The 15,636-nt window shown below is 44.5% G+C and overlaps 1 protein-coding gene across 5 annotated transcripts in view; it reads left to right on the top strand.

Moving 5' to 3' along the window:
* Window positions 1–8,422, top strand: part of SETD3 (SET domain containing 3, actin N3(tau)-histidine methyltransferase) — an 82,821-nt gene extending 74,399 nt beyond the window's left edge. For all 5 annotated transcript variants that reach the window (XM_003832847.4, XM_055097999.2, XM_008958293.4 and 2 more), the window contains 4 exons: window positions 830–996; window positions 1,891–1,976; window positions 5,914–6,074; window positions 7,044–8,422. In XM_003832847.4, the coding sequence (XP_003832895.1) occupies window positions 830–996; window positions 1,891–1,976; window positions 5,914–6,074; window positions 7,044–7,490 (861 nt within the window). In that variant the 3' untranslated portion in view covers window positions 7,491–8,422. The remainder of the gene's footprint in view (window positions 1–829; window positions 997–1,890; window positions 1,977–5,913; window positions 6,075–7,043) is intronic.
* The last annotated feature ends 7,214 nt before the right edge of the window (window positions 8,423–15,636 follow it).

Raw genomic sequence — 15,636 nt, 5'->3', positions numbered from 1 at the left:
AACAATGTTTAACATTTCATAAACTGTTGCCTTTATTTTTTCTACTGATTAGAACTTTATAAGAGTATTTAAGGGGCAAAAGCAAGGGAATCTGTTGTCTTATACTTTCATTTTAATCTCTGATTTTTTAATCTAGTAGTTTGGGTGGGAGGAGGGGTAAGCCTTTGGGTGAGTTTGAAAATACGTGTCTATAAATTCCTACATTCTATCAGTCTGCATCCAAGCAGACGGTACAGTCATGGAACTCACATCCATAATTGACATTCCAGTTGAGACAAAATGAAAAATACTTGTCTAGCAAAGTACTCATCTGTTCCTTCTTCAGAAAAGTTTATAAACCCACCTGCCAGGTGCAGGATTAATTGCCACAGGATCTAGAAATAAGTTTCTGACAGATACTGCTTTTCAGTTCCAGAAAAGACCCTGCTGTATTAAAAGGACAGGAAAAACTTGGTGAATTTTAAAATACAGTCTTATAGTAATAGCCTTGCTGTCCTTTGGAAGGAGAAGAGGTTTATAATAGAGGCCTGGTGACCCCAGGTCACCTGGGGTCCTTTGAGTACTAGTAAGGCCTTGGGTGGTACTTTCTCCTGGCCTCCCCTCTCCTCTCCACACGGTGGTGGAAGTGGGTGCTTGGTCTCAGACAGTTTGGAAAGTTGGGAAAATTGCACAGCTTCACCCTTGCAACCTATACCAAACAGGTGTATCAATACTTTCAGCTATTTCGTGTCTAAATGTAAAGTAGCACTAAGCCTCTGCCCTGCCCTGTGTTAAGAATACATGCCAAGTTTGTCTAATGCCCTTTTCTTTTTTCTTTACTGCATCTCAGATTTACATTTTTTATGGCACTCGATCCAACGCAGAGTTTGTGATCCACAGTGGTTTTTTCTTTGACAATAACTCACACGACAGAGTGAAAATAAAGCTTGGAGTGAGTAAAAGTGACAGACTATACGCCATGAAGGCCGAGGTCTTGGCTCGTGCCGGCATCCCCACGTACGTAGAAAAACATCGGTTGGCCCTTTCCTGCAGTACTTGAACTATTTCCAGTTGCATAGTGTTTAATTGGTGTGTTAATAAAACTTCTCTCCAGTAGTTTGTCTTAATCCGTTTATCCCCGTGGCACAGCAAATTTAAGCCATGGCGACGCTTGGTGGCTTACCAGCGTTTTCAGGTAAACATAATTGTGTCGTTGGGCGCATTCACAGTCAGTTCTGGGGGATATGGCCTGAAATCCTCATTAAGTTAAATAACTACTTTCGTATCATTCATGTCTTTCACCTTGAAAAGGTTAATGGCCTGGATCAATTTGTTTCATTTAATTCTTTGCTACCATTAGTTTCTGTAATGAAGTCATGATCCTCAGTGATTTCAAGAATTTCTAGTTAAGTTCTTTAAGATTTTCTTGCATTTGAGGCATAAAATGATAAAGAAGACAGGAATTAGGATTCATTAGTTCTCCAGGGAATAGAGGAACCATTCTTAATGAAAATGGATTATGCAGACCTTTTTTTTATTGAACTTGTCAATATTTGATTAATGATTAAAGTGTGAACTCAACATAAATTATTGTTAATACTTTTTAAAAACCATGTGTATGTTTAATTTTTGAATGTATTATGTGCAACCTGAGATTACAGCTGTTAGGCTCTAAGAAAAGCTTGTGAGGATGGTCTCCAATTCTGGATATCCACTTGCCTCCGCCCCAGCCTGCGGCCTTTTGCAGGGGCTGAAAATCGTGCTCACAGTTGAGATGAGGAGCTTGAATGACCCATTCCAGCTCAGCTCTCCTTGAGGATAACCACACATGCTGTAGACTTAAGGAATCTCAGTTTGGAGCAAGTGGGTAACCGCAGCAGGGTGACTGATCTTGCTTTCTGCTTTTATCAGTTCCAGTGTTTTTGCATTGCATTTTACCGAGCCGCCCATCTCTGCTCAGCTTTTGGCTTTTCTCCGAGTATTCTGCATGACTGAAGGTAAGTCATTTCAGGAAAAAAGAGATGTTGACTTTTTTCTTTTTAAATCATGAAAGTGTAAAGCATAGGGATTCAGATTAAAGGTAAAGTGTATTAAAACTACAGTACTTTTGGGAAGAGACAAGATGCAATACTGGAGAAAGAAGAAATAGATTTGTTTTACCCTAGAAATGTTTTATTAAATCCTCGATGTGTTGTCAGTATTAATTTGTAATACGCAAATAATTCTCAACTGCATTTGAAGAAAACTTAAAACATCTTGGATGGGGTAAATATATCAAAATTCTACATTTGTAGCCTGACAGAGCCTCATTTCACTCACGGGGCACTAGTCTTTTTCACTTACATAGAGCAGTTCAGGATCAGTTGATGCTGTGATGTTGTGTAGTCAGCTGTGGCATACGTGGACCGTAGGACTTTATTTGTTAACCTACTCTGCATTCTAAATCTGAAATTGCCAGCAAGCATTTTAATGCCAAGCATCCTGTTAGAGTAAATAACATTGCAAACAGAATCTGTGTAGAACACAAAATGTTCCTGGCTACAGCCTCTTATTTCAGACCCAGAAAGAGTTAAGTATTTGTATTGAGCATCTACTTTTATATTAGCTTAAAACAAGTCATTTGGGGTTTCTTATGCTGAGATTTGACCTCTCGTGGTTGTGTTTTTATTTTTCATCCTAAAATGTATCTTACAAATTTCCTGGTCCTGAGGTTTCATTTTTAAGAGAGAGAGAGTGAGTGTGTGTGTGTGTGTATGTTTTGCTGTTGTTAACTACCTTAAATCCTGTACAGAACAGTCTGAGTAGGAATGAGTAAATGAGTGTTTGAGTGAGTGAACAGACGAACAAGTGTTCTGGAAGGAAGCTGCCCAAGCACTTCCTTGGTCGGAGGAAGCAGTCATGGCCCATGTGGGGGAAGCTGCTGTGCTCAGCGGTTGCTGGCTTTGGTTTTAATGTCTGGATCCAGGGAGCAGTGCAGCACAAGTCCAGGGCTTGACGTCACACTGGAAGCAGAAAAAACCTAGTCCTGAAACAGGAGAGGCAGTTCACACACCAACCGCAGAACCCAAACTGAGATACAGTCATTGTTCCTCATAAGCAACCCTGTCGCTAGATTTACGGTTATTCAAGTGGGAGCTTTTGGTGCTTTTTGTACTTGGGTAATGGTTCATCAATTCAATTTAATGAACACGAGTTAAGGGGTTAACTGTGAGCTTTTCTTGCATATATATGGATACAGAATTGAATGTTGCAGTTCATATACTCAAGGAATTTATAATTAAGAGAGGTGATGGTGATGATATTCCTTGAATTTGTGAAGCATTCACTGTGTGCCAGGCATGATGCTAAATGTGGTACATGCTCAATTTTAATCCCATCAGCCTTGATTGGTAAGTGCTCCCATTTTACTGATGTAGATTCCACTTCAAAGAGGATAAGTATTAGCTGGGCGTGGTAGCACGTGCCTCTAGTCCCAGCTACTCGGGAGGCTGAGGTAGGAGGATTGTTTGAGCCTGGGAGGTGAAGGCTACAGTAAGCCAACCCCAGCCTGGGTGACAGAGTGAGACCCGGGTGGGTGGGGAGTGGGGGAAGAGTATAAAGTTGGCTGGATGCTGTGGCTCATGCCTGTAATCCCAGCACTTTGGGAAGTTGGAGGATTGATTGAGCCTGGGAGGTTGAGGCTGCAGTGAGCCGTGATCTTGCTACTGCACCCCAGCCTGGCCAACAGAGCAAGACCCTGTCTAAAACAAACAAACAAACGAACAAACAAACAAAAAACCCAAAGAGGATAAGTAACTTGGCCGAGGTTGCTCAGTAAGCAAGTGATGACCCTGACTTAGAACCCACCTCTGTTAACTCCAGAGCCCATGTGCAGGACATCCCACATTGCTCCTGCTGGTTCACAGATAACATAGTACATGGAAAAAAGTCTTAGTGCTCTAGGGGTCTGGAGGAAATGGCATTCAAGTTAAACTGTGGAGCTCAGCGACTGTTTGGACAAGGTGGAGCAGGAGGGGAGGGGTTTGACTGAAGACCTTTAGCATAGGGAGGAGCTTGAGCAGGAGCTAGGGAGAGAGGGTGGAGGGCACTGGGCTCTGTACCCTCCGGGGTGAGCACACACTGTGGTGGCCAGAATGAGGTGCAGGGATAATTTGCAGGCCCTGTGTGCTGGAGGAAAGCTCAGGAGGGCACCTGCTGCAGGAGCTCCCGGTCAGCTCCTGTGCTGCAGGCAGGCCACATGCTACATTGTCTTACTCCCCTTTTTGTAGGCTTTATTTCTCCAGAAATGTGAAATGAATCCAGTTTCACTTTTAAAAAGTAGCGGAGAGAAAGCTCTGCCGCACACCTGCAGCTTCCATCATTGCAGAGTGCAACTTGGGCAGATTGAGGAAGGAGATGAGGGAAGGAAACAGTAACCTTCATACTGGGGGCCTTTGAAAAGAACTTTCAGCCACTAAGAAAGCTTAAAAAAACAGAACTTCCATGTTGTATGCAAAGAATATAAAATGACTCAAAACTAAAAATCCTGAATTTTATCATGATCTTTACTAACAAATAAAAGTTAATAAACTTTTTTGAACATTAGATAGCTTGTTTTCTTAAAACTGCTTGAATCCTTTTAGGTCTGTTGATTCTCTTTAGTTCCTCTCTAGTCATAGACAATTTGTCATGTCAAGACAATTGCTGTATCTTTGAATTACTCTAACTAATACTAATAAAAGTTTGGTTTGCTGGCAGCCGCAGTTCTTCAGTTTGAATTGTAAATAGTGACAGCTGTGGGGCATTTTGCTCTGAAAGAGACACTGTCTCCTAATCACATAAGAAGCATGGGTCTGTTTCTTCAGCATGAATAGGATCGGCTTGTTTTGGTTTTGGAGATAATGTGCCGGGAGATAAAATGCTAAGAGCAGTTGCTGAATGCTTTCCTCTTCTTAAATGTATTTGGAGATAATTGAGATGTTCACTTGTGTGTATTTGTAATTCCTATTTAAATTCCTGACAAGTGAGAGAGATGGGCATATTTTTCATTAACTAAGAATTTTTTTTTTTTTTTTTGAGACAGGGTCTCACTTGGTTGCCCAGGCTGGAGTGCAGTGGTGTGATCACAGCTCACTGCAGTCTCCACCTCCTGGGTTCAAGTCATCCATGCACCTCAGCCTCTTGAGTAGCTGGGACTACAGGCATGTGCCACCACACCTGGCTAATTTTGTATTTTTTGTAGAGATGGGGTTTCGCCACATTGCCCAGGTTGGTCTCAAACGCCTGGGCTCAAGTGATCCACCTGCCTTGGCTTCCCAAAGTGCTGGGATTACAGGCGTGAGCCACTGCGCCCGGCCCATTAACTAAGATTTTGATGGCGCTCCTTATGGTAGCACTGTTTGATTTAGGCTCTTATTTCTTTCAGTTTGTGGCTTGTTACGAACGTGGCTTAAATAGCTTGGTCAGGTCATCTACTAGAATAAGTGCCAATCAGATTTACAGTTATGGGCTTGCGGGATTGTTGTGGCTCTTGTTCCTTTCACTGTTTACATCGTTCACCTAAATGTCTTTTTTGACTTGGTGTGACGGAGCTCATGGCTAGCAAAAGGGGTATTGTCAAAATAAGGGGGTACATGGCTGTAGATTGTCTTTAAAAAGTATCTTGTGAGACTGTCTAAAGGCTCTCAGTGTCCCTCATAGAAACAGTGAAAAATGGAGTGCTACTGAGGCTTGATCTGGATTCCACATGGAGAGGCCTGACCTGGTGTTGCTCCCCAAAACTTAGCTCTGCTCTACTTTGGAGAGTCTAGGAGTGGCCTGGCCCATTGCCTAGGGACAGCTTTTACCGTGGGAAAATGGCGTTGTTGGAAACAATATTTTCTAAGGTGGATTGCTTGTTCAAATGAGGAGTGCTATGTTTTCCTCCTAACAGATTGCCATTTGTATTTCTTGTAGAAGAACTGAAAGAACACTTGCTGGGAGACAGCGCTATTGATAGAATCTTCACCTTGGGGAACTCGGAATTTCCTGTTAGCTGGGACAACGAGGTCAAACTTTGGACATTTCTTGAAGATAGAGCCTCACTTCTTTTAAAAACATATAAAACAACTATTGAGGTAATTACACTAAATAAATGAGGTTTTGAACTTGTTGTGTTGTTAAGATGTTTAATGAGGCTTGGTGCGGTAGCTCACGCCTGTAATCCCAGCACTTTGGGAGGTCGAGGCGGGGCGGATCACGAGGTCAGAAATTCAAGACCAGCCTGGCCAACATGGTGAAACCCCGTCTCTACTAAAAATACAGAAATTAGCTGGGCGTGGTCTGTAATCCCAGCTACTCAGGAGGCTGAGGCAGGAGAATCGCTTGAACCCAGGAGGCGGAGGTTGCAGTGAGCTGAGATCTCAACACTGCACTCCAGCCTGGGTGACAGAGCAAGACTCCGTCTCAAAAAAAAAAAAAAAAAAAAAAATTTAATGAAAGATTTCTTGTTAATTCTAAACTACTGTAATAGTTTAGCAAAATGATTGCATTTGAAATTTTCCATTCATTTCCCAAAAAATCATATTTAGGCATTGTTTATTAGAAGATACATTTTTAAAATTATTCAATACTTTTTTATAATTTCTAATTCACGTGATTTCACAAACATGTTTTCATTTGTGCTTTTTAAGTTCACGACTGAGCCACTAACTTCAAATACATCTTTCTCATTTATTTGTTCCTTCACTGATGCCATTCACCCACGTGCTGCCCTGGGGCTACATCAGTGCCCAAGATAGACAGGATGATTTTTAAATCAGTGAAGTTCCCTGGCAGATGGGGTAGCACTGTTTGATTTAGGCTGTTCTTTCTGGTTTTGTAACATTTCCATTGAGATATAATTTACATACAATGAAAGGCACACTTCTGAAGCGTACATTTTGATGTGAGTGTCTGGTCATGCGACTATCTGCCCAGTCAAGTGTTAGAACCTCCCGTCACCCCAAAAAGTTCCCTCATGTGCCCATCCCCAGCCGTTGTGCCCTCTGTCTCTATAGTTTTGCTGGTTTAGACTTCTTGTAATTAATTTTGCTCTTGTTTTCCAGGAAGATAAATCCGTCTTGAAAAACCAGGATCTTTCTGTTCGTGCAAAAATGGCCATCAAATTGCGCTTAGGTGAGAAAGAGATTTTGGAAAAAGCAGTAAAGAGTGCAGCTGTCAACCGGGAATACTATCGCCAACAGATGGAGGAAAAGGCTCCGCTTCCCAAATATGAAGAGAGTAACCTTGGGCTGTTGGAGAGCAGCGTGGGGGACTCGAGGCTCCCCCTGGTCTTGAGAAACCTCGAGGAGGAGGCTGGAGTGCAGGATGCCTTGAACATCAGAGAGGCAATCAGCAAAGCAAAGGCCACAGAAAACGGGCTTGTAAACGGTGAAAACTCTATCCCTAATGGGACCAGGTCCGAAAATGAAAGTCTCAATCAAGAAAGTAAAAGAGCAGTTGAAGACGCCAAAGGATCTTCTTCAGACAGCACTGCTGGAGTTAAGGAGTAGCTCGAGGTGAAGCTGGATGGGGGATCCAGTGGAGCAGGAGTTGACGGACAGTCCGTTCACATCGCTGTGTTTCCTTGTTAACATTTTTCTTTCTGCAGAGAGGAAGATATGTTTTTGCTGCTTTATATAAAAATGGTTTTTTTAAGTTATTTTAAAAATCTAGCTTCCCTTTTTGATTAAGATTGCCATCTTGCTTTTAGGCAAAACAAACCAATTAACAAACAACCACAAGAAAGGGAGAAGAGGTGCCTGTGGGAGATTTTGCAGACCTATTGTGGGTATAGGTATTTTCTTCCTGGGGAAGAATTCAGTTCCCGTCTCAGCTGTACTTTTGTGGGCCTGTCATCTTGACGACCAGAATGAAAGCTTGCTCTGCCTCCTACCAGCCAGAACTGGTGGCGGGACTTGGGGATACAGCGTGAAGGTGGGGAAGTTGCACAGCAGAAAACAGAATTGAAGTTGGGAAACTCTAGAGTTGGGCAAAATGTTTGGTTTTTTCTCTTAAAAAAACAATAACACCCCATTACCAAAAGAAAAGGTAAGGTGGCAACCTTATTTTTAATAGTTTGAAATGATGATAATCCTAATTATATAAAAAAATATATATAAACACACATATATATAGTGATTTCTAAAGATTTGTTTACTTTTGTGTTTTGTTTTACTGTACTAAGAACTTGTCCTTTCTCCTTGAATCAAAGTAGGACATGCATCATCCTCCTAATTTTAAATGTTGGCTCTGATTTTAAAGTGGTGCATTTGATTCCAGCCTTGGTAATGGAGAGTTTGCAAACACACAGCGGCCCACAGCTTCACGTGGTGGTGTGCAGTGTGAGGCAGCTCCTTGGCTTTCCTGGTTTTCACAACAAGCTAGAGATTTTCAAAGCTACACTTTTGAGTAAAAACCCTTATTAAAAGAAAAACATGATTAATATTTTTGTCTATTCCTTTTTTTGGAGTGGGACAGGCCCTGTGAGTTTAGCTTTTACACAATCCATCTTACTGCCCAAGCATTGTTGGAACCTTGACCTCCTGCCCTGGGCTGTGCTAAGCTGGGGGCTACTGAGACATAGCCGTGGGGCCCAGAGGCCTGTAGGAGCCCCCCTCATCAGCCTGCCCATCTCTGCAGGCAGCGGGAACTCAAGAAAAGGAGTCCTTAGGATTTAGGGGAAGGAAAAGGTTGGGACCATGTCCTTGGGGTGGGAGAGGGATCTGTCTCCTTCTGCCACCAGTTTTCAGGTTTACTGATACCAGTTTTTCTTTACCACAAATTTTCACATTGTCTTTGATGTCCTAAGTACACCGCTGATTTTGAAAACATGAATTATTCCCCCAACTGTTTGATAAATGCTGCTGCAACACAGGTCGTCTTAAGGATGCTCTGGGAGTTTCTCTTGGGGAAGACATAGCTCTGCAGATCAATTGCCTAATCCCCCCTGACAGTTGAGGTAAATTTAACTCTTTAAGGCGTTGCTTGCGTTGCTCAGCAGGTTAGTTTACCTGCTGCACTGGGCGCTGGAGGCAAGCTTCATGTCTGCGTGAGGCTGGGACATTTCCTGGCGTTGACACCTGTACCTTTCCTAGCTTGTTGATGTATATACCAGGAGGAAGCATGTGATTGCCACCTCTCGTATCAGCTTTACACCTGGGATACCTTACCAAAAATATTAAATAGTCTGTAAAGCTTAGTGTTAATTTCTAAAAGGCAATAGCATTGTAGTACTTGAGTTTCCGAGTCTAGACGCCCCAGAGCCTTCTAGAACTTTGATGACCAATTTGTCCATAGAATTATCTTCTTATAGGATTAAAAGTTTCCAAGCCTAATAATAAAAAATCTTTTTTGAAAACATATATACAGTTCAAACATAAAATAACATCATGAGACAGCTGGGTTTTCAAACTATTCCCCGGCAAAGTTCGAGTTCCCGTGGAGCTGGGATAGCGCCAGACTGGAGTCGGGATCCCAAGCTCCTGTTCCGGCACCACCTTTAATGGGTGTTGTGTTGTCGGTTCCTGGGACCCAGTTTCTTCATTTACTTGTGAAAAGAATGGTACTAAATTGTCCAAAGTCCCTGCTTAAAAATTTAGCAGCTGTTTTTTCTGTCATTTCTCCATTGACAGACTTGGTCGTTAAGGTTATTGGATCAAAAAGAGATGAAGTATGCTTCCAGTTGAGAACAGCCTCTGCATGACATAAAAATGGCGCCCACAAGAACGGAACTGTTTTGATGTCAGAAGACAGTATCTATTGAACAGCATTACTTTCCTGAGTTGGGTAGGATTGCCCTAAAATGACTCGCAAAGGCAGGCGAGACCACAGCACACATTAGTCATCCTCGTTGCCCCGCTGCGGTTCGGCAGCTCTAGTGCTGCCTGCACAGACACTTGGAGCTACAACTTAAGCATTTGAAAATTGAGGGAAAGTGATTAAATTGGCATTGAAGAACCCTCATTGCCATCTGTCATGAAAATAGACCTTTCTCTCAAATCATTTTAAAGTTTACTTTCTTCTGAATGCTTTTGGATAAGAGGCTGTTCAGGCTAGTTACTGGAAACATGCCAGGCTCTGCTTCTGTTTCATTAGCTCTGTGTGTTATTTGTGTAAATAGCTAGCAATTAGATTTCACCGGCCTAGAAAAACCTCCCTGTTTTTCATGTAAACTGGCAATTGATAGGTGGTTTTTCCCCAGTAGTTTCTAGAAGAGGCTCACTAAGAGATGTCTGTAATTTTTTTTTTTTTTGAGAGATGGGGTAAGACATTAAAAATAGTCCCAGGTTCCCAATATACAGAGTTATGCTAAATTAAACCTCCACTTAAAAATGAGGGAATCAATTTTCTGTAAATCATCAGTTATATTTTCTTTTTTCTTTTTCTTTAAGACAGAATCTCACTCTGTCTCCCAGGCTGAAGTGCAGTGGCACTGTGTCAGCTCACTGCAACCTCTATCTCCTGGGTTCAAGCAATTCTCCTGCCTCAGCCTCCCGAGTAGCTGGGATTAAAGGTGCCCACCACCACACCTGGCCAATTTTTTTTATTTTTTAGTCTCACCATGTTGGCCAGACTGGTCCCGATCTCCTGACCTCAGGTGATCCGCCTGCCTCTGCCTCCCAAAGTGCTGGGAATACAGGTGTGAGCCACTGCACCCGGCCACCAGTTATATTTCCTTGGTGATTAATACGTACATTGTAGGAGCAAAAGAATAAAGCCAGTCCAATGAAAGTGCATGTGACTTGAGCTCAGAACCGAAATGGCACTGACTGTGAAGAAAATAGGGAATGATAGTGGTGGTTGGTTTGGAGGGTACTTTGTGGAGAGCCCGGATATGACAATGTTGACGGTAACCCTAGCTGAAGTGAGCAGCTGCTTCTGCACCGTGCTCGTGTTATTATTGATCTGGCAAAACAAATGCGTGTAATGCGGGAGAGCTGCTAACCTGACCCAGGAATTTGACTCATTTTTATTTAAATGTCAATTTGAGGTGGGTGTAGGATAGGATCCAGTAATGTCATTAAGGGTCACCCTACTATTTTAATCAGCAGCCCCTTATCTAATATATTCCTAAAATTCTGTGTATAAATTGAATTTGAATAACTTGAATTGTATTTAAATGCACTGGCAAATTTGTTATTTAAATGAAGTTGCCCTGCTGGTCCTGGGTGTGCTTGGGCTGGAGAGAGGAAGTCTTAGCAGGGACATGATCTTCCTGTCTTCACAGATTTGAAGAGCTGTCGCCTGAAGGAGGTGTGAGACTCATTCTGGGTCTGCAAAAGGCACAGCTAGGGCCAGGGGTTGGGTGGCGGAATTCAGCCAAGGGAGGGAGCACTCCCTAACGCCTGCTGGGAGAGAGCACATGCCTGCTGCTCTGGAGGTGAGCAGGCGCGGCCATCGGGGTGTATGGACCACTGAGACCTGGTTCCAGGCGTGGGATCCTGGGCCAGTTGTTAGGAGCTTCTGTCACCCCCTTCAGGGAGCCTCACACTCTCTACCTCAGCAGTGCCGGGTGCGTTGAAAAGCTGCGTGCCGCGCCTGTACCTGTTAAACAGCCAGTGAATGCTTGTGATGACCAGACTAAGCCGGAGCCACTCCCAGGAAGCAGGAGATGTTCCTGAGACTGGGGATAGCAAAATCATCCATGCTCTGCCAGCAAGCAGCGTGCGTCATCTGTCCATTGATTTGGGAACCTCAGCCCTGGACCTAGCAACAGTTGTGTTCTTAGTGGAACACAGATTCTGTGGGTAATTCAGACTCAAGAAGCCCTGCCCTTGAGGCACCGAGGCAGACGTGTGAACGGTAGGCGTGGCAGAGCGTACCAGGCTGGGTGAGCGGGTGGACCCACGTGCTCTGGTGGCACGTGGCTGGGCTTAGGGCTCCGTTTGTGAGATATGGAGGTGGGGTGAGCCCTTGAGGGTAAGGAGGGAGGCAGGGAAGAACCAGCCACGCACAGGAGGGGCTGAGAAGTTCAGGCTTCTTGGGGGGAATCCAGTGAAGATGCTGGTCACTGGTTCCTGACTGCAGTGCTGGTGCCCTGGTGCCTGCAGGGAGAGCACGCGTGCAGTTGTGCCGCTCTCGTAATGGATGGACTTCAGGAGGGCGCCTCCCGGTGATTGCTGCTCCCTTCACAGATGCCACCCTTAGTAGATGCCTTAGAAACAAGGTGAAAGGACTGGGAAGTCCCTGTGTGTGGACTCAGTAGCAGTTTATGGAGGTGGGAACCTTAACTCAGGTCATGACACCACTGTCCATCAGCTCTTGGTCTTTATTTAACAGCCTCGTGATACCCTCTCACTTCTGGGCAGCTTTTCTTGGCCCAAATGCAGGCGTATCTGTGTGTGCACGCACATGTGTGTCACCTATTTCTGTATAAACCTACTTGGTATATATGAGCACGTACATACACACATATGAATACATATATATGTGTGTGTATAGAAAACTTTCCCCAAACTCATATTCTTCCCCCTTAGGCAACAGAGAAGCTCCTCAACATGGGTTAGGCCAAACTTGACAGGAAAATGAACGTGGAAATGCTGGTGCTGGTGAGGCCCTGTGTGTCCCCACCTGGCTGTTTGAATTCCTCGAGGCTTGTACAGCACCTGGTGCAGAGTGCGGGCTCTGGGGAGGCTTCCAGACTGACCGAACAACCATAACCAAGTGGGAGGCCTGCGTGCCTCCGAAGTCCCAGGGTGGCGTCAAAACCACACTCCTTTCTTCTCTCTCCATTTCCTCACTCTCCTCTCTTTGCTTCCTGTTTCTGCCGCCTGTACCTGACTCCTCAAGAGTGTTCTGGTAGAAAAGGATCAAGTTGCGGCTTGAACCTCAACCATTCTTCTCCATTTTAGTGAGGCTCCGGAGGAGCTCTTTGTAGGATCCCAGAGTCAGTTTAAAGTCCTAGGAAGGCACCTGGAGGATGCGTGAGGGTGAGCTCCCCCTGCCGGCTGTGCCTCTTTCTGCAGGGTGTGCAGAGCTTCCCACCCTCACACTCCACCCGTCATTCATGCAAAACTTACTCTTCAAGAAGGAACCAATGAGCAGATTCTCCCCTCAGTGTCTAGTCCATGAAGAGTGTTTGCACTTTAGCCCATACACAAAATTTTAGCCCAGAGAAGCAGCTCATCCCAAACATGGGCTTTGAAATCTGCAGAACCTGAAGTATAATCCGGACCCCTTACCTTCCCCTATCATCTGTGACCCCCGCGCAAGTTTCTTGATGCGCAGGGTGTTGGTTTTCTCATCTGCAAAATGGAATAACCCCAGGAGGTTGCTGCAGTAATAGATGTAAATCTGGCACAGTGCCTGGGACACAGTAGCTATCCAATGGTTGGTTCCCACTGTGACTGGCTGAGCGATGTCAGTCAGCCCAAGATCTGGACTAATGGCAGACTGGAGGCACATTCTGAGTTGCGGGGGTTTCTGTGGGTGGTGAAATATTCCCCTCAGCCGTGTGGCTTCAACATGTGGACCTCCTGTCCATACCCAACTGTCACATTCTCCGTGCCTTTCCCAGACTTGGCACGTATCTCAAACTGAAAATATTTGGTGACTTACTTTATACATACATATATATATTTCATCATGAGCTACCATCCAGCAAGCACCTGTGAATTTCTTGGCTTTAAGTTTTCAAGCAACTCTAAACAAACCCTCCCCTAAATGCATCTGTAAATGACAACTTATTGAGCAGCAAGAGATGGCAATTATGATTGTGTGCCACCCCAACCAGCCTAGTTTTGGAAATAATAACCCTAGCTGGCACCAGGAAATAATACGCCAGCACCGGAAGATGTTGTCAGGTGAATCCTGAAATGCGTCTAGAAAAACAGTTCTTGCTTTCTCATACAAAAATTAAAATGTTTGTTTTATTTTGGTCATCGACAATTGTCAAAACAACTAGCATTGGGCTAATGTTATCTAATATAAGTGTTGACACCATTAAGGCTGCAGTATAATTAGTCAGGAAATGTAGTCATAACACTCCTTGGATTTTCAAAGGACCAGAATGGGTGTTTTTGAAAAGTTGTATCGGGGGAAAAAGGAAAAAGGAATTGTATTTCCTGCTCTGCGCTTGCGTGATGAGTATCAGCCTAGATCAGACTCAGGGTGGTTAATAACCTCCTTCCCTTCTTACAGCCCTGCTCTTAAAAAGCAGATGCTATGACAGAAACCCCAACACACTGCAGGCTGTCACCAAGGTGGTGCTTTACATAAAAGCGCTTTACAGTGTTATTTTGCAAGACTTGAGCCCTGAGTGGATACTGAGTGTGGAGCAGCCTGGTTTTGTACATTTTTGCCACATGTTGAGATGCCATGGGAGCTGGTGACTCACGCACCACCGACATTCATAAAAGCTCCCGGCTCAGAGCAGAGCATTGAAGGGAAGGGTCTGGCTGCTTGGCGTATGTTAACCAGGCTGAGTACTGAGCGTCTTAAAAGCCAAGCCACGTTTGCCTTTCAACTTTACTTTGTGGTGACGAAAGAGGAGGTCTCTTTCTTCAGGGGCTTACTCAGCGCTGCTGGATCTGAAGACGCCCGGGAGGAGGGTGAGGGGTGAAAAGGGCATCCTAAGGCAGGATGGGACACAGCGGCCTCTCCAGCTTAACTCAGTATTCTCTGAGGCACAGAATACTGGAGATCTGAGGCCCCTGAGGTGCAAGCCCTCCCCTCAAGGATCTAAGCAGGCGGTGGGCTGCCGCTGGCTTCTCCCCACAGCTGGTGGGGGGCAGAAGCCCTGTTCCACAGGTGACAAGTGTGGGTCCCAGCCATCATGTTTAGCCAATGGTCTTGTCCATGTTTTCTCCCCAAAAACGCTTTGAGTTAGTGATGACGTCCACTGATTCACCCAGCACTTACTTGAGCATCTCATGCGCTGGGCACCACACTAGGCTCTGGGGCCAAATGACACAGGGTGCTTGTCAGCGAGGAGCTGGTGGAGGAACAGGATGGCCTCCTGGGGCGAGCTGTGTCCAAGCTAGCTCTTAATATATGCTCCACTTTCCTAATCTTAATGGAAAATAGGCTGGATAGACTTTTAATCTCCACTTTATACAAAATTGTGGATTACCTGTATGTTCTTAGTCTGACTTATTTTTTTCCCCTCGTAGGGGTTCATTTCTGTTACCAAACAACAGAGAAGTTGAGTGTCTGATTTTCCCCCAACAATGTAAGTACTTGAAAGCTCGCCTCAGGAAGCTAGGCTCACCTTCATGTTTGTAGATACTACATTTCCAGTTTTCTAACATCCTGAGATCTCCCAAATGAGTGATGCAGTTACAAGAGGGGACCTAGGCATCATAGCTTTGGGGTGACCCATAAGTGACAGTGAAGTCCCTGTTTCCTTTGCTGCAACTGAAGCCTGTTATGATATTGGTGTACGGAACTAGTCCCGCTTCCCAGTACTGGTTTGCAAACATCTATTTTTAAAGTGATGACATTTTAAAAACCACCTCTTATTCCCATTTGGGGTTCAGTTGACTGTCAGCAGTAACCGAGAAAAATCACGCCAGCCACACGTACTTCAGTATCTTAAATGGGCAGTTCACAAGGCAGTTGGAGGATCTGTGTTCATTGATGGGCCACATCTGAGTGTAGAATCTTATGTTTCTGTTTCATTCCTGTGACAAGTTTTGTTGACTGCCCCAGCCGCCTGTG

The sequence above is a fragment of the Pan paniscus genome, chromosome 15 (assembly GCF_029289425.2).
Source record: "Pan paniscus chromosome 15, NHGRI_mPanPan1-v2.0_pri, whole genome shotgun sequence".
In the NCBI taxonomy this organism is placed as follows: domain Eukaryota; kingdom Metazoa; phylum Chordata; class Mammalia; order Primates; family Hominidae; genus Pan; species Pan paniscus.
The sequence above is the reverse complement of the archived record's forward strand: the minus strand, read 5'-3'. Positions and strand labels throughout refer to the sequence as shown.